The 21,987-nt window shown below is 42.6% G+C and overlaps 1 protein-coding gene across 3 annotated transcripts; it reads right to left on the bottom strand.

The window, feature by feature from the left end:
- Window positions 1-4,998: 4,998 nt before the first annotated feature.
- LOC115106542 (protein kinase C and casein kinase substrate in neurons protein 2-like) lies at window positions 4,999-21,419 on the bottom strand. Of its 3 annotated transcripts, none has more exons than XM_029629383.2 (10): window positions 21,171-21,415; window positions 17,968-18,036; window positions 17,618-17,774; window positions 16,439-16,674; window positions 15,626-15,781; window positions 10,134-10,309; window positions 7,841-7,961; window positions 7,589-7,656; window positions 5,834-5,913; window positions 4,999-5,695 (listed from the first exon to the last, which is right to left on the bottom strand). In XM_029629383.2, the coding sequence occupies exons 2-10, from the start codon at window positions 18,022-18,024 to the stop codon at window positions 5,580-5,582; spliced, it is 1,167 nt and encodes a 388-aa protein (XP_029485243.1). In that variant the 5' UTR covers window positions 18,025-18,036; window positions 21,171-21,415; the 3' UTR covers window positions 4,999-5,579. The 3 variants fall into 3 exon arrangements, with proteins under 3 accessions (XP_029485243.1, XP_029485244.1, XP_064864049.1); XM_029629384.2 differs by lacking the exon at window positions 21,171-21,415 and adding an exon at window positions 20,881-21,017; XM_065007977.1 differs by lacking the exon at window positions 5,834-5,913 and having other exon boundaries at window positions 5,606-5,695; window positions 21,171-21,419.
- Window positions 21,420-21,987: the final 568 nt, after the last annotated feature.

The raw sequence follows: 21,987 nt of genomic DNA, 5'->3' as shown, positions 1-21,987 counted from the left end.
CATCCGATGCAAGCTAATTACAACTAGATTAAAACACTGATGCAAACACACCCATAGGATTAGTCCCTGACAATGCTATCACTGTCCATGTAGCAGTACCAGTCAAGCTCCAGAAGACATATTGGTAACACAGTAACTAATGTTAACACACCTCTGTGGAAAGAACGGTCAAGTGCAGGATAAGATTGCATTCAATGCGAGCTTACTCCGTCATACAAATGATTCTTACTTACGTATGCAAAGCCTCGTGAACAGTGACAGTTCAAACTTGAGTTACTCCCAGTCTGAAGTGTTAGGAGTGAGTGAGTGATGACATCACTCATTCTCTGTGTTATAATGTAAAAATAAAAAACCTGTTTAACAAGTTTGTCCAATGCAGTGTATACATTATCTAACATGGAATGGAAACAAAACACACGCACACAGCACTGTAGTACAGTCAGTGTAGAGATTGCAGTGGACATTGCGTTGTTCCACCTTGTGAATATTCATGTTTGTAAAAGTTTATGTTCAGGGAGGGTATCAGCACAGATCAGACAGGTTTGAACATTGACACTTACCACATACAGCACCAGTCAAAAGTTTGGACACACCTACTCATTCCAGAGTTTTTCTGATTTTTTTTGGTATTTTCTCCATTGTAGAATAGTAGTGAAGACATGTGCCTCTGAGGGGTGTTTGGGCTCGTTTGCTAACTACCTCTCTCAAAGAGTCCAGTGTATAAAGTCAGAAAATCTGCTGTTTCAGCCACTGCCTGTCACCAAGGGAGTACCCCAAGGCTCGATCCTAGATCCCACGCTCTTCTCAATTTACATGAAGAACATAGTTCAGGCAGGAGGAAGCTCTCTCATCCATTCATATGCTGATGATACAGTCTTATACTCAGCCGGCCCCTCCCTGGATTTTGTGTTAAATGCTCTACAACAAAGATTTATTGGTGTCCAATAAGCTTTCTCTACCCTTAACCATGTAATGTGGTTTGGTAAGAAGAATTCCCCTCCTCCCACAGGTGTTATTACTATCTCTGAGGGTTTAGAGCTTGAGGTAGTCACTCATACAAGTACTTGGGAATATGGCTCGACGGTGCACTGTCATTCTCTCAGCACATATCAAAGCTGTAGGCTAAAGTTAAATCTAGACTTGGTATCCTCTATCGTAATCGTTCCTCTTTCACCCCAACTGCCAAACTAACCCTGATTCAGATGACTATCCTACCCAAGCTAGATTACAGAGACATGATTTATAGAACGATAGGTAAGGGTGCTCTCGAGCGGCTAGAAGTTCTTTACCATTCGGCCATCAGATTTGCCACCAATGCTCCTTATAGGACACGTCACTGTACTCCATACTCCTCTGTAAACTGGTCATATCTGTATACCCGTCGCAAAACCCACTGGTTGATGCTTATTTATAAAACCCTCTTAGGCCTCACTCCCCCCTATCTGAGATATCTACTGCAGTTCTCATCCTCAACATACAACACCTGTTCTGCCAGTCACATTCTGTTAAAGGTCCCCAAAGCACAAACATCCCTGGGTCGCTCCTCTTTTCAGTTCACTGCAGCTAGCGGCTGGAACGAGCTGCAACAAACACTCAAAACGGGACAGTTTTTATCTCAAACTCTTCATTCAAAGACTCAATCATGGACATTCTTACTGACAGTTGTGGCTGCTTGTGTGTTGTATTGTTGTCTCTACCTTCTTGCCCTTTGTGCTGTTGCCTGTGCCCAATAATGTTTATACCATGTTTTGTGCGGCTACCATTTTGTGTTGCTACCATGTTGTTGTTATGTTGTGTTGCTACCATGTTGTGTTGTTATGTGTTGCTGCCTTGCTATGTTGTTGTCTTAGGTCTCTCTTTACGCAGTGTTGTGTTGTCTCTCTTGTGGTGATGTGTGTTTTGTCCTATATTTATATTGTATTTTTAATGGGTTTTTTAATCCTAGGCCCTGTCCCCGCTGGAGGCCTTTTGCCTTTTAGTAAGCCGTCATTGTAAATGAGAATTCGTTCTTAACTGACTTGCCTAGTTAAATAAAGGTTACATAAAAAAGAAATGAATAAATACCTGCCCCAATGCATAGTGCCAACTGTAACGTTTGGTGGAGGAGGAATAATGGTCTGGGGCTGTTTTTCATGGTTCAGGCTAGGCCCCTTAGTTCCAGTGAAGGGAAATCTTAATGCTACAATGACATTCTAGATCATTCTGTGCTTCCAACTTTGTGGCAACACTTTGAGGTGTGCTTCCACTTTTGTGGCATGACAATGCCCCTTTGCAGAAAGCGAGGTCCATAGAGGAATGGTTTGTCGAGATCGGTGTGGAATAACTTGACTGGTCTGCACAGAGCCCTGACCTCAACCCCATCAAACACCTTTGGGATGAATTGGAACGCCGAATTGCGAGCCAGGCTTTATCGCCCGACATCAATCAATCAAATGTATTTATAATTCCCTTCCCTGTCACAAAGCGCTATACAGAAAGTCAGCCTAAAACCCCAAACAACAAGCAATGCAGATGTAGAAGCACAGTGACTTGGAAAAACTCCCTAAAAAGGCAAGAACCTAGGAAGAAACCTAGAGCGGAACAACAAAGTTTTCTTCAAGATGTTCAAACGTTCATAGATGACAGCAGGGTCAAATAATAATCACAGTGGATGTAGAGGGTGCAACAGGTCAGTACCTCAGGAGTAAATGTCAGTTGCATTTTCATAGCCCGAGCATTCAGAGGTCGAGACAGCAGGTGCGGTAGAGAGAGAGAGAGAGAGAGAGAGAGAGTCGAAAACAGCAGGTCTGGGACAAGGTAGCACGTCAGTTGAACAGGTCAGGGTTCCCTAGCCGCAGCCATTGCAGCATAGATACTTGAGACTGAGACAGGAGTGGGTCTGGGGACGCTGTGGCCCCGTCCGACGATACCCCCGGACAGGGCCAACCAGGCAGAATATAACCCCACCCACTTTGCCAAAGCACAGCCCCTACACCACTCAAGGTATATCCACAGACCACCAACTTACTACCCTGAGACATAGCCCACAAAGATCTCCACCGCATGAGCCCGAGGGGGCGTAAAACCGGACAGAAAGACCACGACTGTGACTCAACCCACCCCTCCTAGGGATGGCATGGAAGAGCATGAGTAAGCCAGTGACTCAGCCCCTGTAATAGGGTCAGCGCCAAACCTCACTAATGCTCTTGTGGCTGAATGGAAGCAAGTCACCACAGTAATGTACCAACATCTAGTGGAAAGCCTTCCCAAAAGAGTGGAGGCTGTTATAGCAACAAAGAGGGGACCGAGGAACCAGGCTCTGAGGGGTGTTCAGTCCTCTTAGGGGCTCGTAAGTAAGAATTTCACTGTAAGGTCTACCTGTTGTATTCGGCGCATGTGACTAATTCAATTTGATTTGAACTAAATGTGTGCATAGGAGATGGCTTGTTCTGTGTTGCTATACAGTGCATTCGGAAAGTATTCAGACCCCTTGACGTTTTCCACATGTTACGTTACAGTCTTATTCTAATATTCAATAAATAAAAATATCTACACACAATACCTTATTTCCAGAAGTATTCAGACCCTTTGCTATGAGACTCGAAATTGAGCTCAGGTGCATCCTGTTTCCATTGATCATCCTTGAGATGTTTCTACAATTTGATTGGAGTTCACCTGTGGTAAATTCAATTGATTGGACATGATTTGTAAAGGCACACACCTGTCTATAGAAGATCCCACAGTTTACAGTGCATGTTAGAGCAAAAACCAAGCCATGAGGCGAGGGAATTGTCGTAGAGCTCCGAGACAGCATTGTGTCGAGGCACAGATCTGGGGAAGGGTACCAAAACATTTCTGCAGCATTGAAGGTTCCCAAGAACACAGTGGCCTCCATCATTCTTAAATGGAAGAAGTTTGGAACCCCCAAGACTCTTCCTAAAGCTGGTCGCCCAGCCAAACTGAGCAATCGGTGGAGAAGGGCCTTGGTCAGGGAGGTGACTAAGAACCTGATGGTCACTCTGACAGAGCTCCAGAGTTTGTCTGTGGCGATGGGAGAACCTTCCAGAAGGACAGCCATCTCTGCAGAACTCCACCAATCAGGCCGTTGTGGTAGAGTGGCCAGACGGAAGCCACTCCTCAGTGAAATGAACATGACAGGCCGCTTGGAGTTTGTCAAAAGGCACCTAAAGACTCTCATGAGAAACAAGATTAACTGTTCTGATGAAACCAAGATTGAACTCTTTGGCCTGAATGCCAAGCATGATGTCTGGAGGAAACCTGGCACCATCCCTACGGTGAAGCATGGTGGTGGCAACATCATGCTGTGGGGATGTTTTTCAGCAGCAGGGACAGGGAGACTAGTCAGGATCGAAGGAAAGATGAACGGTGCAAAGTACAGAGAGATTGTTGATGAAAACCTGCTCCAGAGTGCTCAGGTCCTCAGTCTGGGGTGAAGGTTCACCTTCCAACAGGACAACGACCCTAGCACACAGCCAGGACAACGCAGGAGTGGCTTCGGGACTAGTCTCTGAATGTCCTTGAGTGGCACAGCCAGAGCCTGGACTTGAACCTGATTGAACATCTCTGGAGAGACCTGAAAATAGCTATACAGCAACATAGCCCCATCCAACCTGACAGAGCTTGAGAGGATCTGTAGAGAAGAATGGGAGAAACTCCCCAAATACAGCTTGTTGTGTCATACCCAAGAAGACTTGAGGCTGTAATCACTGCCAAAGGTTCTTCAACAAAGTACTGAGTAAAAGCTCTGAATACTTATGGAAATGTCATATTTCATTTTTTTTGGGTGTTGCTAAAATAAAAAATAAAACTGTTTTTGCTTTGTCATTATGGGGTATTGTGTGTAGTTTGATGAGGAAAAAAAATCTGTTTGATTAATTTTAGAATAAGGCTGTATCGTAACAAAATGTAGAAAAAGTCAAGGGGTCTGAATACATTCCGAATGCACTGTATAGCAACACTTTGGTGTCAGTATAAAAAATACACAAACGTTGAGCTTAGTAAAGAATTAGGACTTTTATTTTTCTAATACAACCCAATGCCAGTTGTAGAACTTAATTTACTAAGAATTATGTATGTCCTTCAATCATCTATAATATGCATTATCATACAGCTTTCAGATTTTAATATCGGCATACACAAATCCCTGTAAACCTGTGGTCTTTCCTGGTCGAGGGTAAATCCTAATACTGCTAATTAAATCATTTTAAAGTAGTGACAGAGGCAGCCAAATGTGTCCCTGCCCACACCCACCTGCAAAAGTAGAAATAGCGCATGAAAGAAGTTCATTTATATTGAGCTCAAACCATTTAGGTTAGATTGTAAAATAATTAAGGGAATTGTATGTCTCTCTTTAATAAGGTATTGGTAACATTACACATTTCAGCTTGATGATTATAACATTGTGAGCGTCAACCTTTTATGTTAATTACTTTTCCCCCCCTTCTAATTTCAGAGTCAAATCAAAATTCAAATTAATTTTGCACCAAAGTGGATTTTTCCATGAAGACATGCACATTTCATTTAAAAAAAAAAAAGTTGCTGACATAATGCTTGAGAGTTTTGAGAGTGGTAGCATGACATCACTGCACAACAACTTCCACATAATTGGCAGGGTAGAAGCCGTCCTTCCCTCCGTCCAGCATCCCCTTGCACCAACCCTGGTCGTCTTCCTCCTCGACCTTCAGGAACACCTCACCTGGAATAATACAGGTATGGAAACAGACATGATTCTGGATGACACACTTGAGACATTGGACTGGCAAAAGGAACTGTAGTCTTTCCAATGTTTTCGACAAAATGCTGAATTGAACTGTGTTTTAAAAGGTCATGTCACCTGCTTTAAAGGACAGCTCGTCACTTTCCTCTCCCACATAATTATACAGAGCTCGCACCTTCACTCCTCCAATCATCACACTAGAGGATGGAGGAATGATAGAATTAATAAGGGAGTTTATCTGGAAATGTATTACCATAAAGCTTCAATTAATTGCCCAGATATTTATTTTCTTAAATCAATAAACACAATAGGCTCTTATTAGAACCAAGGCGTCTGTTTGAGCTAGGCGTCTATTTTGCAGTGGTGTAAAGTAAGCAAGTAAAAATAACCTTAAAGTACTACTTAAGTTTTTTGGGGGGGGTATCTGTACTTTACTATTCATATATATATTTTTTTACTTTACCTTCACTACATTCTTGAAGAAAATCATGTACTTTTTACTCCATACATTTTCCCTGAATTACTTAGCAGGACAGGAAAATTGTCTAATTCACGCGCTTATGAAGAAAACATCCTTGGTCATCCCTACTGCCTGTCATCTGACAGACTTACTAAACACAAATACTTCATTTGTAAATGATGTCTGAGTGTTGTCGTGTGCCCCTGGCTATCCGTAAATATTAAAAAAACAAGAAGATTGTGCCATCTAGGTTTAATAATGGAATTTGGAATTTGAAATTATTTACACTTTAGCTTTTATTTTTTATACTTAAGTATCAAAAGTATATGTAATTGCTAAAATATACTTAAGTATTTTTATAACCAAATATTTGTAGACTTCTACTGAAAAAAGTACCCAATTGTCATACTTGAGTAAAAGTAAAGATACCTTAATAGAAGATTACTCAAGTAAAAGAGAAAGTCACCCAGTAAAATACTACTTGAGTAAAGTCTAAAAGTATTTGGTTTTAATTATACTTAAGTATCAAAAGTAAATGTAATTATTAAAACATACTTTTAAGTATTAAAAGTAAAAATATTAATAATTTCAAATTCCTTATATTAAGAAAACCAGATGGCACTATTCTTGTTTTTTATTTATTTACGGATAGCCAGGGGCACACTCCAACACTCAGACATCATTTACAAATTATGCATTTGTGTTTAGTGAATCCGCCAGATCAGGGGCAGTAGGGATGACCAGGGATGTTCTCTGGATAAGTGCGTGAATTGGACCATTTCTTGTCCTGCTAAGCAATCAAAATGTAACAAGTACTTTTGGGTGTCAGAGAAAATGTATTGGATTAAAGAGTACATTATATTCTTTAGGATTGTAGTGAAGTAAAAGTAAAAGTTGTCAAAAAGATAAATAGTAAGGTAAAGTACAGATGCCCCCCCAAAAACGACTTAATTAGTACTTTAAAGTATTTTTACTTAAGTACTTTACACCACTCGCTAGAAGTTCTGTTAGCAGCCAATGGCTAGCAGTTTCTTACTGGGGATGAAAAGGGATGCTTGCCATTATTTTTTCTAGTCATTACTGAATTATTTTATGTAATAAATCAAACATTAAACCTTGTAAACAATTCATGGTAATTCACGGTAACTTTGTAAACAATTCATGGTAATTCACGGTAATTCATTTAGACCCAGCGTTTATTTGTTGAAATGTATTTGAGACTCAACGTTTAATTGACATTTTACAGTAATCAATTGTAGTGGACATGGTAATATGTTGGATACAAATACACACACACACACACACACACACACACACACACACACACACACACACACACACACACACACACACACACACACACACACACACACACACACACACACACACACACACACACACACACAGCTTACGGTTTATCCTTCTGCCCTTTCTTGTCTCTCTTTTTATTTTTCGGCTTCTTTACAGGTGGGATCCATTCCTGATGATACAGATAAGCGTTAGTTCTTCCTTCTCATTAAACTCTCTCCGTGTCATTTGATTTCACACAACACATGGTCTGTATACGGCAGTAATCAGAGCTCTCTCTATATATGGCTGGTGGGAATACGCCTATCAACACTATCAAAGGTCAAAGGTCAATATAATGAGTGACAGTTGTATACCTCAATCGTTGGCCAGTCAGTGGGCATGCCTGGGCCGTGGTTGTTCTTCCACCACCTCAGATCGTCCGCCTCACTGATGGACGTGAGAGTGTGGTGGAGCTCACTGTACACGGTCTTCACACTGACAGACAGAGACAGACAGAATGGGAGAGGATATTAATAAACTGTACACATAGATCATCACAGACCTTTCACAAACACACACACACGACTCTATGCACACTCACACTGACACTCCAACACACACCTACAAACACACACACTTCATTTGCTCACACACGCACACAACACGCACACACATTCATGCTGACTCTGTACACACGCAAGCACACACACTCACATACAATAATTATATACGCTGCTGCTACTCTGTTTATCACATACAGTGGGGAGAACAAGTATTTGATACACTGACGATTTTGCAGGTTTTCCTACTTACAAAGCATGTAGAGGTCTGTAATTTTTATCATAGGTACACTTCAACTGTGAAAGACGGAATCTAAAACAAAAATCCAGAAAATCACATTGTATGATTTTTAAGTAATTAATTTGCATTTTATTGCATGACATAAGTATTTGATACATCAGAAAAGCAGAACTTAATATTTGGTACAGAAACCTTTGTTTGCAATTACAGAGATCATACGTTTCCTATAGTTCTTGACCAGGTTTGCACACACTGCAGCAGGGATTTTGGCCCACTCCTCCATACAGACCTTCTCCAGATCCTTCAGGTTTCGGGGCTGTCGCTGGGCAATACGGACTTTCAGCTCCCTCCAAAGATTTTCTATTGGGTTTAGGTCTGGAGACTGGCTAGGCCACTCCAGGACCTTGAGATGCTTGTCCTTAGTTGCCCTGGCTGTGTGTTTCGGGTCGTTGTCATGCTGGAAGACCCAGCCACAACCCATTTTCAATGTTCTTACTGAGGGAAGGAGGTTGTTGGCCAAGATCTCGCGATACACGGCCCCATCCATCCTCCCCTCAATACGGTGCAGTCGTCCTGTCCCCTTTGCAGAAAAGCATCCCCAAAGAATGATATTTCCACCTCCATGCTTCACGGTTGGGTTTGTGTTCTTGGGGTTGTACTCATCCTTCTTCTTCCTCCAAACAAGGCGAGTGGAGTTTAGACCAAAAAGCTCTATTTCTGTCTCATCAGACCACATGACCTTCTCCCATTCCTCCTCTGGCTCATCCAGATAGTCATTGGCAAACTTCAGACAGGCCTGGACATGCGCTGGCTTGAGCAGGGGGACCTTGTGTGCTCTGCAGGATATTAATCCATGACGGCGTAGTGTGTTACTAATGGTTTTCTTTGAGACTGTGGTCCCAGCTCTCTTCAGGTCATTGACCAGGTCCTGCCGTGTAGTTCTGGGCTGATCCCTCACCAGCCATATATAGAGAGAGCTCTGATCATTGATGCCCCATGAGGTGAGATCTTGCATGGAGCCCCAGACCGAGGGTGATTGACTGTCATCTTGAACTTCTTCCATTTTCTAATAATTGCGCCAACAGTTGTTGCCTTCTCACCAAGCTGCTTGCCTATTGTCCTGTAGCCCATCCCAGCCTTGTGCAGGTCTACAATTTTATCCCTGATGTCCTTACACAGCTCTCTGGTCTTGGCCATTGTGGAGAGGTTGGAGTCTGTTTGATTGAGTGTGTGGACAGGTGTCTATTATACAGGTAACGAGTTCAAACATGTGCAGTTAATACAGGTAATGAGTGAAGAACAGGAGGGCTTCTTAAAGAAAAACAAACGGGTCTGTAAGAGCTGGAATTCTTACTGGTTGTTAGGTGATCAAATACTTATGTCATGCAATAAAATGCAAATTAATTATACAATATGATTTTCTGGATTTTTGTTTTAGATTCCGTCTCTCACAGTTGAAATGTACCTATGATAAAAATTACAGACCTCTACATACTTTGTAAGTAGGAAAACCTGCAAAATCGGCAGTGTATCAAATACTTTTTCTCCCAACTGTATATCCTGATGCATAGTCACCTTACCCCTATACATATCTACCCCTACCACTCCAGTGTCCCTGAACATTGTAAATATGGTATTGGTACTGACTCTGAAACTGACTCTGTATATAGGTTACTTACTTTCTTGTGTTTTTTTAAACTAATACTTTTTTAATAGTACTACTGATATTGATTACTGCATTGCTGGGAAAGAGCTTGCAAAGAAAAGCATTTCACTGTACTGCATGTGACAATAAAACTTGAAACACACATGCACACACGCACCCACATGAGTGAGGAGAGAGAGAGAAGAACGAGGCTCCTCTACCTTTCATTGTTGGTGATGTCCAGGTGTCTGTGGATGGACAGGAAAGCCTGTTTGAGGAAGCTGATCCTCTTCCTCTCCTCCTCCTGCGATTGGTCAAAAATGGCCTCCATCTCCTCCATGTAGCGAGGCGCATAGGACGTTACATCCTCCAACACCTTTTCATATTTCTCGCGGACCTGTCACAACATCAGAGTAGTGATGTCATACCATCAAAACACATCTTGCAGATAAAGACTGTGTAAGCTTGCCACCAAAGACTGTGTCCCAGTCTGCTGTTCCCACATGCTTCAAGAGGGCCACCATTGTTCCTGTTCCCAAGAAAGCTAAGGTAACTGAGCTAAACGACTACCGCCCGGGAGCACTCACTTCTGTCATCATGAAGTGCTTTGAGAGACTAGTCAACGACCATATCACCTCCACCCTACCTGACACCCTAGACCCACTCCAATTTGCTTACCGCCCTAATAGGTCCACAGATGACGCAATCGCAACCACACTGCACACTGCCCTAACCCATCTGGACAAGAGGAATATCTATGTGAGAAGGCTATTCATCAACTACAGCTCAGCATTTAACACCATAGTACCCTCCAAACCCGTCATCAAGCTCGAGACCCTAGGTCTCGACCCCGCCCTGTGCAACTGGGTACTGGACTTCCTGACGGGCCGCCCCCAGGTGGTGAGGGTAGGTAACAACATTTCCACCCCGCTGATCATCAACACTGGGGCCCCACAAGGGTGCATTCTGAGCCCTCTCCTGTACTCCCTGTTCACCCACGACTGCGTGGCCATGCACGCCTACAACTCAATCATCAAGTTTGCAGACGACACTACAGTAGGCTTGATTACCAACAACGACGAGACGGCCTACAGGGAGGAGGTGAGGGCCCTCGGAGTGTGGTGTCAGGAAAATAATCTCACACTCAACGTCAACAAAACAAAGGAGATGATAGTGGACTTCAGGAAACAGCAGAGGGAGCACCCCCTATCCACATTGAAGGGACAGTAGTGGAGAGGGTAGAAAGTTTTAAGTTCCTCGACATACACATCACTGAATTGGTCCACCCACACAGACAGCGTGGTGAAGAAGGCGCAGCAGCGCCTCTTCAACCTCAGGAGGCTGAAGAAATTTGGCTTGTCACCAAAAGCACAAAAGCAACTTTTACAGATGCACAATCGAGAGCATCCTGTCGGGCTGTATCACCGCCTGGTACGGCAACTGCTCCGCCCACAACCGTAAGGCTCTCCAGAGAGTAGTGAGGTCTGCACAACGCATCACCGGGGGCAAACTACCTGCCCTCCAGGACACCTACACCACCCGATGTCACAGGAAGGCCATAAAGATCAACAACAACCCGAGCCACTGCCTGTTCACCCCGCTATCATCCAGAAGGCGAGGTCAGTACAGGTGCATCAAAGCAGGGACTGAGAGACTGAAAAACAGCCTCTATCTCTAGCCACTTTAAACAATGCCACTTAATATAATGTTTACATACCCTACATTACTCATCTCATATGTATATACTGTACTGCCAAGACCATCTTTAAACAATGCCATAACATAATGCCATTATCATCTCATATGTTCTGTCAAGACCATCATCATCTTATTCATATTCATACATCATTCATTTATGTACATATTCTTCATCCATTTACACTTGTGTGTATAAGGTAGCTGTTGTGGAATTGTTAGGTTAGATTACTCGTTGGTTATTACTGCATTGTCGGAACTAGAAAGCACAAGCATTTCGCTTCACTCGCATTAACATCTGCTAACCATGTGTATGTGACAAATAAAATGTGATTTGATTTGATTTGTAAGCTTGCCAACACAGACTGTATAAGCTTGCCAACAAAGACTGTGTAAGCTTGCCAACAAAGACTGTATAAGCTTGCCAACAAAGACTGTGTAAGCTTGCCAACAAAGACTGGATAAGCTTGCCAACAAAGACTGTGTATGCTTGCCAACAAAGACTGTATAAGCTTGCCAACAAAGACTGTATAAGCTTGCCAACAAAGACTGTATAAGCTTGCCAACAAAGACTGTGTAAGCTTGCCAACGAATACTGTATGCTTGCCAACGAATACTGTAAGCTTGCCAACGAATACTGTAAGCTTGCCAACGAATACTGTAAGCTTGCCACACACAGTCCCATTGTTTTAACGTAATTTGTCAATGTATTGTGACGTGGAATCTATGTGGAAAATACATTGGATTTGAAAAAAGTAATCAACTGTTGATTTTGAGGGTTACATTTCATCATGGATATCAAATTACAATACAGAAAAACCGTTGTATGAAATGTGTTGAATTTGTACATTTAAAACAGATCTTCAAGGTTATATCCACTATCAGAAGAAAAGAACAACAGGCCGGGCAGATAATTGATATGTCTACAGCTCCCCTTTGGTCTCCCATCCAAGGTTTTAACCAAGCCCAGCCCAGCCCTCCTTAGCTATGATATTTGTCACTGACTATTTCCAAAGTGCTATCATGAGAAAGATTGTTGAGAGATCTCCACTTAAAAACTAAATATACTCAACTGTTGCTATCGAAGTCATTCCAAAGGGTAGGTTTAACAGAGCAATTGAAATGTGACCACACTTTGTCACTCATATATCATCAATGCCGCTATTTAGGACTATATACCATAGGCAAAGTCATCCATTTGAGATTCTTCAAAGTAGCCACCCTTTGCCTGAATGACAGCTTTGTACAATCTTGGCATTCTCTCAACCAGCTTCATGAGGTAGTCACCTGGAATGCATTTCAATGAACAGGTATGCCTTGTAAAAAGTTCATTTGTGGAATTTCTTTCCTTTTTAATGCGTTTGAGCCATTCAGTTGTGTTGTGATAAGGTAGGGGTGGTATTCAGATATCCCTATTTGGTAAAAGACCAAGGCCATATTATGGCAAGAACAGCTCAAATAAGAAAAGAGAAACAACAGTCCATCATTACTTTAAGACATGAAGGTCAGTCAATACGGAACATGTCAAGAATTTTTGAAAGTTTCTCCAAGTGCAGTCGCAAAAACCATCAAGCGCTATGATGAAACTGACTCTTATGAGGACCGCCACAGGAAAGGAAAACCCAGAGTTACCTCTGCTGCAGACGATAAGTTCATTAGAGTTAACTGCACCTCAGAATGCAGCCCCCCAAAAATGCTTCACAGAGTTAAAGTAACAGACACATCTCAACATCAACTGTTCAGAGGAGACTGCGTGAATCAGGCTTTCATGGTCGAATTGCTGCAAACCACCACTAAAGGACACCAATAAGAAGAAGAGACTTGCTTGGGCCAAGAAAAACGAGCAATGGACATTAGACCGGTGGAAATCTGTCCTTTGGTTTGATGAGTCCAAATTTGAGATTTTTGGTTCCAACCACCATGTCTTTGTAAGATGCAGAGTAGGTGAATGGATTATCTCTGCATGTGTGGTTCCTACTGTGAAGCATGGAGGAGGTGTGATGGTATGGTGGTGCTTTGCTGGTGACACTGTCAGTGATTTATTTAGAATTCAAGGCACACTTAACCAGCATCACTACCACAGCATTCTGCAGCGATATGCCATCCCATCTGGTTTGGGCTTAGTGGGACTATCATTTGTTTTTCAACAGGACAATGACCCGACACACCTCCAAGCTGTGTAAAGGCTATTTGACCAAGAAGGAGAGTGATGGAGTGCTGCATCAGATAACCTGGCCTCCACAATCACCCGACCTCAACCCATTTGAGATGGTTTGGGATGAGTTGGACTGCAGAGAAAAAGCAGCCAACAAGTGCTCAGCATATGTGGGAACTCCTTCAAGACTGTTGGAAAAGCATTCCAGGTGAAGCTGGTTGAGAGAATGCCAAGAGTGTGCAAAGTTGTCAACAAAGATAAAGGGTTAGATTTGTTTAACACTTTTTTGGCTATTATATGATTCCATATGTGCTATTTCATAGTTTTGATGTCTTCACTATTATCTTGCAATGTAGAAAATAGAAAAATTAAGAAATACTCTTGAATGAGTAGGTGTGTCCAAACGTTTGACTGGTACTGTATATGAATGTATATGAATGGGCCTTTCTGGTTTAGCCAGTGTCCCTATATACTGTACACTACATGAAATCAAGTTTTAAAAACCTGCTCGTTGAATATCTCATTCCAAAATCATGGGCATTAACATGGACTTGGTCCCCCCTTTGCTGCAATAACAGTCTCCACTCTTCTGGGAAGGCTTTGAACTAAATGTTGGGCGATTAGGCCTGGCTCACAGTCAGCGTCCCAATTCATCCCAAAGGTGTTTGATGAGGTTGAGGTCAGGGCTCTGTGCAGGCAAGTCAAGTTCTACCCCACCGATCTCGACAAACAATTTCTTTATGGACATCGCTTTGTGGACTGGGGCATTGTCATTCCGAAAACAAGAAAGGGCCTTCCCCAAACTCTTACCACAAAGTAAGCACAGAATCGTTTAGAATGTCATTGTATGCTGTGCTGTTAAGATTGATATTCCCTGGAACTAAGGGGCCTAGCCCGAACTATGAAAAACAGCCCCAGGCCATTATACCTCCTCCATCAAACTTTACAGTTGGCACTATGCATTGGGGCAGGTAGCTGGTGGATGGATGATAGATGGTGAAGTGTGATTCATCCCTCCAGAGAATGCGTTTCCTCTGCTCCAGAGTCCAATGGCGGCGAGCTTTACACCAATCCAGTCGACGCTTGGCATTGTGATCTTAGACTTGTGTGTGGCTGGTCAGCCATGCAAACCCATTTCATGAAGCTCCCGAAGAACGGTTATTGTGCTTATGTTGCTTCCAGAGGCAGTTTGAACTCGGTAGTGAGTGTTTCAAATGGGACATTTTTACGCGCTAATCGCTTCAGCTCTCAGTAGTCCCGTTCTGTGTCCTTGTGTGGCCTAACACTTCGCAGCTGAGCCGTTGTTGCTCCTAGATGTTTCCACTTCACAATAACAGCACTTACAGTTGACCAGGGCAGCTCTAGCAGGCAGAAATTCGACAAACTGACTTGTTGGATAGGTGGTATTCTATGACAGTGCCACGTTGAAAGTCACTGAGCTCTTCAGTAAGGCCATTCTACTGACAATGTTTGTCTATGGAGATTGCATGGCTGTGTGCTGTATTTTATACACCTGTCAGTAACGGGTGTGTCTGAAATAGCCAAATCCACTCATTTGAAGGGGTGTCCACATACTTTTGTATATATAGTGTAAGTAAAAATAATTTACTACTGGATAAACAAAGATGGTGCCTAACAATAACATGGAAGGTGGTTACTATGGTGGTTACAATAACACATTTTTGCCCCTGCCATAAAAGGAAACTGTATGTGGGAAAAATTCCGCAAAACAGTCTACCAGATGGGCGCATGGGCTAGGGAAGTGCAACATTTCCATATCTGGCTAGTTGAGCATCCCACACTCTCAAATGAATGAATATAAATTTAGCAGTTGTGAGTTAGTAGCCTTTCAGTTTTTCTCACTTTGTCTTTCTCCTCACTGGCCTTCTCTCGAGCGTCTTGGATCTTTTTCAGTTTCTCAGGACTCAGCACTGTGTTCTCCTTGGCCTGCGTCTCTCTGTCTATGGCTATCTGTTCCTTATGGCAAGCCTTATGGTATGCACCACGGGCTTTCTCCAGCTACGACATACGGGTAAAAAGAGGCAAAACAAAGTTAAAACATTGTATTCCCTGCTTCCATGAACATGCCACTCACTACTCATCAGATCCGGGTTCAAATACTACTTTAATCCTTTCAAATACTTTGAGCGTATGCTTTAGACTGCCTTGGAGTGCCAAGTACTGGGTGTGGTTTGCAGATTTGGGACTTTTTAATTGGTTTCAATGCAAAAGACTTATCAATCAAACACAGCTAAAGTATTTAATTTAAAAAAGATATATATTTGAACCCAGTTCTACTACTCATGTCCTACTACTCATAGGCTAAAATAACACCTCCCTTGGGAGTAATTCAATCACTATAGTAGGGTGTGCCGCATACAGTAGGATACATAAAATATATTTTGAGGGTTCAGGAATTTATCACCTAGCTTCTAATCTTACCAGCAACGGGTAAGTCTTGCATGCTACTAGCCTTGGAGATGTAAATGTAATGGTGCCCAAACTTAGACTACAGCAAAACTAAACTACTGTAGAGAAACAGTTAGGCATAAAGTTGACTTCCTTGTAATCAAGCAATAGGGATGTGAAGTACAATCCCCCCAACGCACACAAATGCGGGCCCATTTGGTCAGTTCATGAAGATGTAATGTACACCTAACATATGGGTTTTGTAACCTTTCCCAGCCTCTTGGCCCAGGGTTTCTGAGCGCGTGCAAACCCTGTCTCGTTTTCGTGGGTCTCACGGAATCCACAGAATATCTTCTTAGGGAAGGTATCCTTCTGCCAGCTCTTTACTCTGTCCCCCTCCTCAGTAACGAGGGACTGGGAGATAGAGGAATGGAGAATGGATAGACGCTCAGCGGAGGAGAAGAAACACTGCCACGCCCTCATGAGGGAGCCATAGAGCGGCCCTAGGGTGATAGAGAAGAGAAAGGGAAAGATAAAAAGAGAGATGACTTTTAACTGATTAGGGATTGATAACTAATTAGATTGATGCAACCTGGACTCAGGGGTAAACGTAACATAGTAAACGAAAATGAGGAGACACTCAATTTACTGTGATATGCTACGTTTGGTATGGTATGCATTCATTTGTGGATGTCCATCAACCATTTCTTATGATATGTTACGCATTACAATTACAATGTGTTACAAATTGCAATTTGTACAATATGTCATGAATTTGCTATACGTATGATATGTTATGAATTCAAATTTGTTGTGACTAACATTAACTAGGTTGCTAGGTCGCTAACGGTAATTTTAACTAGGTTAGGGGTAAGGTTAATGTTAGGTTTAGGAGTTAGGTTAAAGGATTAAGGTTAGGGTTAGGGTTAGCTAGCATGCTAAGTAGTTGCAAAGTTGCTATTTATCTAAAATGCAAAAGTTGTTCGTGATGAGATTCGAACACAACCTTTAGATTGCTAGACGTTTGCGTTAGGAGTTACTGTAGGTTAAGGTTAGCATTAGGGGAAGAGTTAACATGCTAAGCAGTTGCAAAGTAGCTAAAAAGTAGTAAGTAGTTGCAAAGTTGCTAATTTTCTAAAATGCAAAAGTTGTCTGTGATGAAATTCGAACACGCATCCTTTGGGTTGCTAGACATTTGTGTTATTTTGTAAACTTCTGTCTTATGTATCCATACCAAACGTACCATACAGTATCATACTCATTTGAGTGTCCCGGATTTCCGTTTAATATGTTACGTCTAGTCTATGAGAACAGCCTGATTGATAATACAAAGACCAGGTAGGAGGATTTGGCATAGTGTATTTGTTCATCATTTTGACAGTTTATAATAAGTGCTATAGTATAGAAGTCCAGTCCTGAGGTTCTCCTTGGTTCTCCTTCACTTACGGGCGTCTACTATGGCCTTCCACTTGCTGCCCCACTCACTGAGCTGCTGGGCGTACTGCTTCTCTACGTTGGCCCTCTCATTGAAACAGGCCATGATATCTTTACATGCACGGAAGGACTGGTCAGTGCGTCGGACGGTTCGCTCATAGTTCCCTGGCTGGGGAGGAAGAGGGGGAGAGAGGGAATGGCGGAGAGAAGAGTTGATCAGGATCAGGAGGAACTGCAGAAAGAGGTATTGCTATAGAATCAACTCTCCTATTATAAGAACACATAGAAAATCAGTTAACGGTAGCCATGAACTGTTGTAAAAAGGTTCATGTTTATATTCATATCTGTAACTTCCTCCTCACCATCCAGAAGCTCTGCATCCTGGAGTCCTCGTGGGGTTCTCTAGGGAGCGTCGACATTTTTCGGTATGTCTTTGATGAGCAGAGGAAAAATCATAAACAACCTTCAGAACTTTCACAGGGATTTCATCATTATGTGAAGTACTGTGCCATGTTACAACTCCAACCAAGTGGGTTAACCCTATTGGCGCGATGTGTAGGGTGTTTGCCTTTCATACCAGCAACCCGGGTTTGCATCCCTGGACTGTAGTTCTATACATTGTTGTCAGAAGTGGGCAGTGGTGTAAAGGTACTTTAAAGTACTACTGAAGTCATTTTTTTCGGCGTCTGTACTTTATCTTATTATTTATATTTGGACAATTTTTACTTTTACTTCACTACATTCCTGAAGAAAAGAATGTACTTTTTACTCCATACATTTTCCCTGACACCCAAAAGTACTCGTTACATTTTGACAGGAAAATAGTCAAATTCACGCACTTATCAAGAGAACATCCCTGGTCATCCCTACTGCCTCTGATCTGGCGGACTACCTAAACATAAATACTTCATTTGTAAATTAATGTCTGAGTGTTGGAGTGGTGCCCCTGGCTATCTGTAAATAAAAAAATATATATACAAATTGTGCCGTCTGGTTTGCATAATATATGGAATTTGAAATGATTAATACTTTTACTTTGATACTTCAACATATTTTAGCAAGTCCATTTACTTTTTATGCTTAAGTATATTTAAAACCAAATGCTTTTAGACTTTTACTCAAGTAGTGTTTTACTGGGTGACTTTCACATTCACTTGAGACATTTTCTATTAAGGTATCTGTCACGTTCTGACCTTAGTTCTGTTATTATATCTTTGTTTTAGTATGGTCAGGGTGTGAGTTGGGTGGGTTGTCTATGTTTGTTTTTCTATAATTTGGGATTTCTGTGTTCGGCCTTGTATGGTTCTCAATCAGAGGCAGCTGTCAATCGTTGTCCCTGATTGAGAATCATACTTAGGTAGCCTGGTTTCACTTTTGAGTTGTGGGTGTTTATTTTTCCGTGTTAGTGTCTGTGCCACACGGGACTGTTTCGGTTTGATTTACTTCACGTTTATTGTTTTGTTCAGTGTTCATTATTCATTCAAAAACATGAACACTTACCACGCTGCGTTTTGGTCCTCCAATCCTTCATACTACTCCTCTTCGTCAGAAACCCTTACAGTATCTTTACTTTTACTCAAGTATGACAACTTGGGTACTTTTTACACCACTAGCCGTGGGGCCATCGGAAAGGCACGGCCCGGGACATGAGGGGTCTGAGCAGTCGAAGCACGGGGATTTGCCTCCCTGATAGGAAGGGGCAGTGCAGCTAAATGAGCCACATTACAGTTCTTACCAAGTGGGTTAAACCTATTGGCTCGATGCGTAGGGTGTTTACATTTTACGCCAGCAACCCGTGTTCGCTTCCCTGCCCCGCCATTCACTACAATATCAACAGATACACATGTATCTTTTAAATATAAGCATTTGGCTCTTGAATGTGAAATGTACATGCCAGTGATCAAACTTAATGGCTCGATGACATAATTAGTACAGATTTGTACAGAATCTACTCAAATTAAATATGATATACGATGTGATTTGGGATATACAGAATCTCATTGAAATCGATAATGCAACAAACAGCTACAAAACAGCTCCTACACTGAGCCTTCGGAACTGGAGCCAGCTGCAACATTATTTATACATTACATTGCTTACATCTATGATATACTAGCTGAACCAGAGGAGGCTGGTGGGGGGAGCTATAGGAGGACAGGCTCATTGTAATGGCTGGGATGGCATAAATGGAATGGTATCAAATGCGTAGAAACCACATGTTTGACTCCGTTCCATGAATTCCATTCCAGCCTTTACAATGAGCCCATCCTTCTATTAGTGCCTCACGTCAGCCTCCTCTGCTCTGAACCCATCGTGAGTAAGGGGAGTGTCATTCCGAGACTGGAATTTATAGACTGGAATCTAACAGCAGGAATAGAACACCCGCTCCGACATTCTTCCTGCTGCTGTCCCAAAATAAACAGGGAGGGAAAGGTCATATTTCCCTGGCTCTGACTAACGGCCTCCCTCACTATTAGCCGAGCCATCTTCTACTCTCACACGTCCATTCCACGCTCATGGAAAACATGACAACAAAGTGCGAGGGGAGAGAGTTTGGGTTCAGCAAATCAGATAATATGCATACTGTAGTTCTAAGTCAAAGCTTTGTTTGAAATAATTAACACAGCTTTGTGATATCCCAACTGAGGGAAAAGATATGAGGCTGTGTCAGTATAGGAGGTACTTTGAACAGTACAAGATAAAAAATCAGATTCATGCACAAGCACACAAGCACTCAGACACTTACAGGCTTATTTATCTCCCTAACACATTGGCACTTTGTTGGCTGAGTGATAATTTACTCTGTGTGAAACTGACTAACCGCACCTCATCACAAGACTAACGCAGAGGGAAGAGAAGAACCAAGGTTTTGTCTCCGAAACGTTCTCCCCCTTGCTGCTGTGCTTATCTACCATCTCCCTCCCTCAGCTGGTCTTCTATGCCATGATATAACAGTACAGAAGGCCTACTGTTGATAAATGTCACAGGATTGTTGTTCAGTTTTAGATATGGTCCCACTATAGCGACTTTGTTGTATTACATATCTGTCTCTACCCCATCTCTTCCTCAGCATGCCGAGGTAAGGTGGGTAGGGGACTGGGGTGTTTAAGTATCAATTGGCTAGTTTGTCTTGGCTCAGTTTCACAACACTGAACAGTATCATAGACTATAATTCAAAGAAAAATACATTCAAGTTGCATTCAATCATTACAAGGATCAAGTCCTCATTCAAACGTGACAAAATAAAACCATGCCGGGGAGAATCCATCACTTACATGTCTCCCTCTGAATCACCAGTGACTACTCAAGTGGCCACTTGCTAGTTCTAGGGCCGTTCCGACTTTTCTCTCCGTCTCTCTTTTCTCTCCGAATGCCTCTCCCACAACACATGTTCCTCACTCCTCACTCACTGACCCAATTTTCCCTGGCACTTAAAGTTACACACACCAGTGTGATCTGAAAGACTGAGTCACCAAGGCAGAGCCAACGAAAGTAAGACCGAGACAGTGAATTTGCATGAAAATCACACAACGATTGATGGGCAAGGGGAAAAGAAGGTTCTCACCTTTCTCTCCTCTTCTGTCAGCAGGGCTGTTCCATCCTAATGCTCATTCCACCGTTGGTCAAATTTCTCTTTCTCCTTTCTGCTGTTGCTATCCAAGTCTCCCCATCCCTCTTTTACTCTCCTCGTGGTTTCCTTAATACTCCGTGTGTAAGATGATTCGTTTCGCCTACCCCTTCTTGCTCGCTCACTCATTCCCTCTCTCTCTCCACAACTCTTACAACTCTTACGTCTATTACAAAAACAGCTGGAAGAAACTTCATCCTCCTCCTCCTCCTCTCCTTCCCTCCCTTACTCTCCTTCCCTCCCTCCCTCACTCTCCTTCCCTCCCTCCCTTACTCTCCTTCCCTCCCTCCCTTACTCTCCTTCCCTCACCTCTCTCAATATGGTGCTAATGAATTGTAGAAGTTCATTTTGACCCTCTACTGGTCACAGCGTTGTGTCAATGTGGCACTGCGTCATGGGAGCTTATTAGTGTGTGAGTGACGGGTGGCCCCCGGGAACTGTCGCCTTCACCCTGTGCACTTTTGCAACACTCCATTCTCTGTTGAGACTTGGGATTTGTCTGTTTGGAGAGACTAGGCCGCCATGCACTCGGGCCACATAGTGCACACGCTGCCACACTACTTGGGTGCAAAGTGGGAGTGGGAGTTTCCCTGATGCAGTGGGCCCCTGCAGAAGGACCCGTCCAAGTGTGTCAGGGAACGACTTCTCGTTTACCCCTATCGAGTTTCTCTCTTTCTCCCTTCTGACTACCCACTTCTTAAAGACCCACCCTTCCTCTTACACTGTATGACCACAACAGATGAACCCAAGTACT

Source organism: Oncorhynchus nerka, linkage group LG23 (genome assembly GCF_034236695.1).
Source record: "Oncorhynchus nerka isolate Pitt River linkage group LG23, Oner_Uvic_2.0, whole genome shotgun sequence".
NCBI lineage: Eukaryota > Metazoa > Chordata > Actinopteri > Salmoniformes > Salmonidae > Oncorhynchus > Oncorhynchus nerka.
The sequence above is the reverse complement of the archived record's forward strand: the minus strand, read 5'-3'. Positions and strand labels throughout refer to the sequence as shown.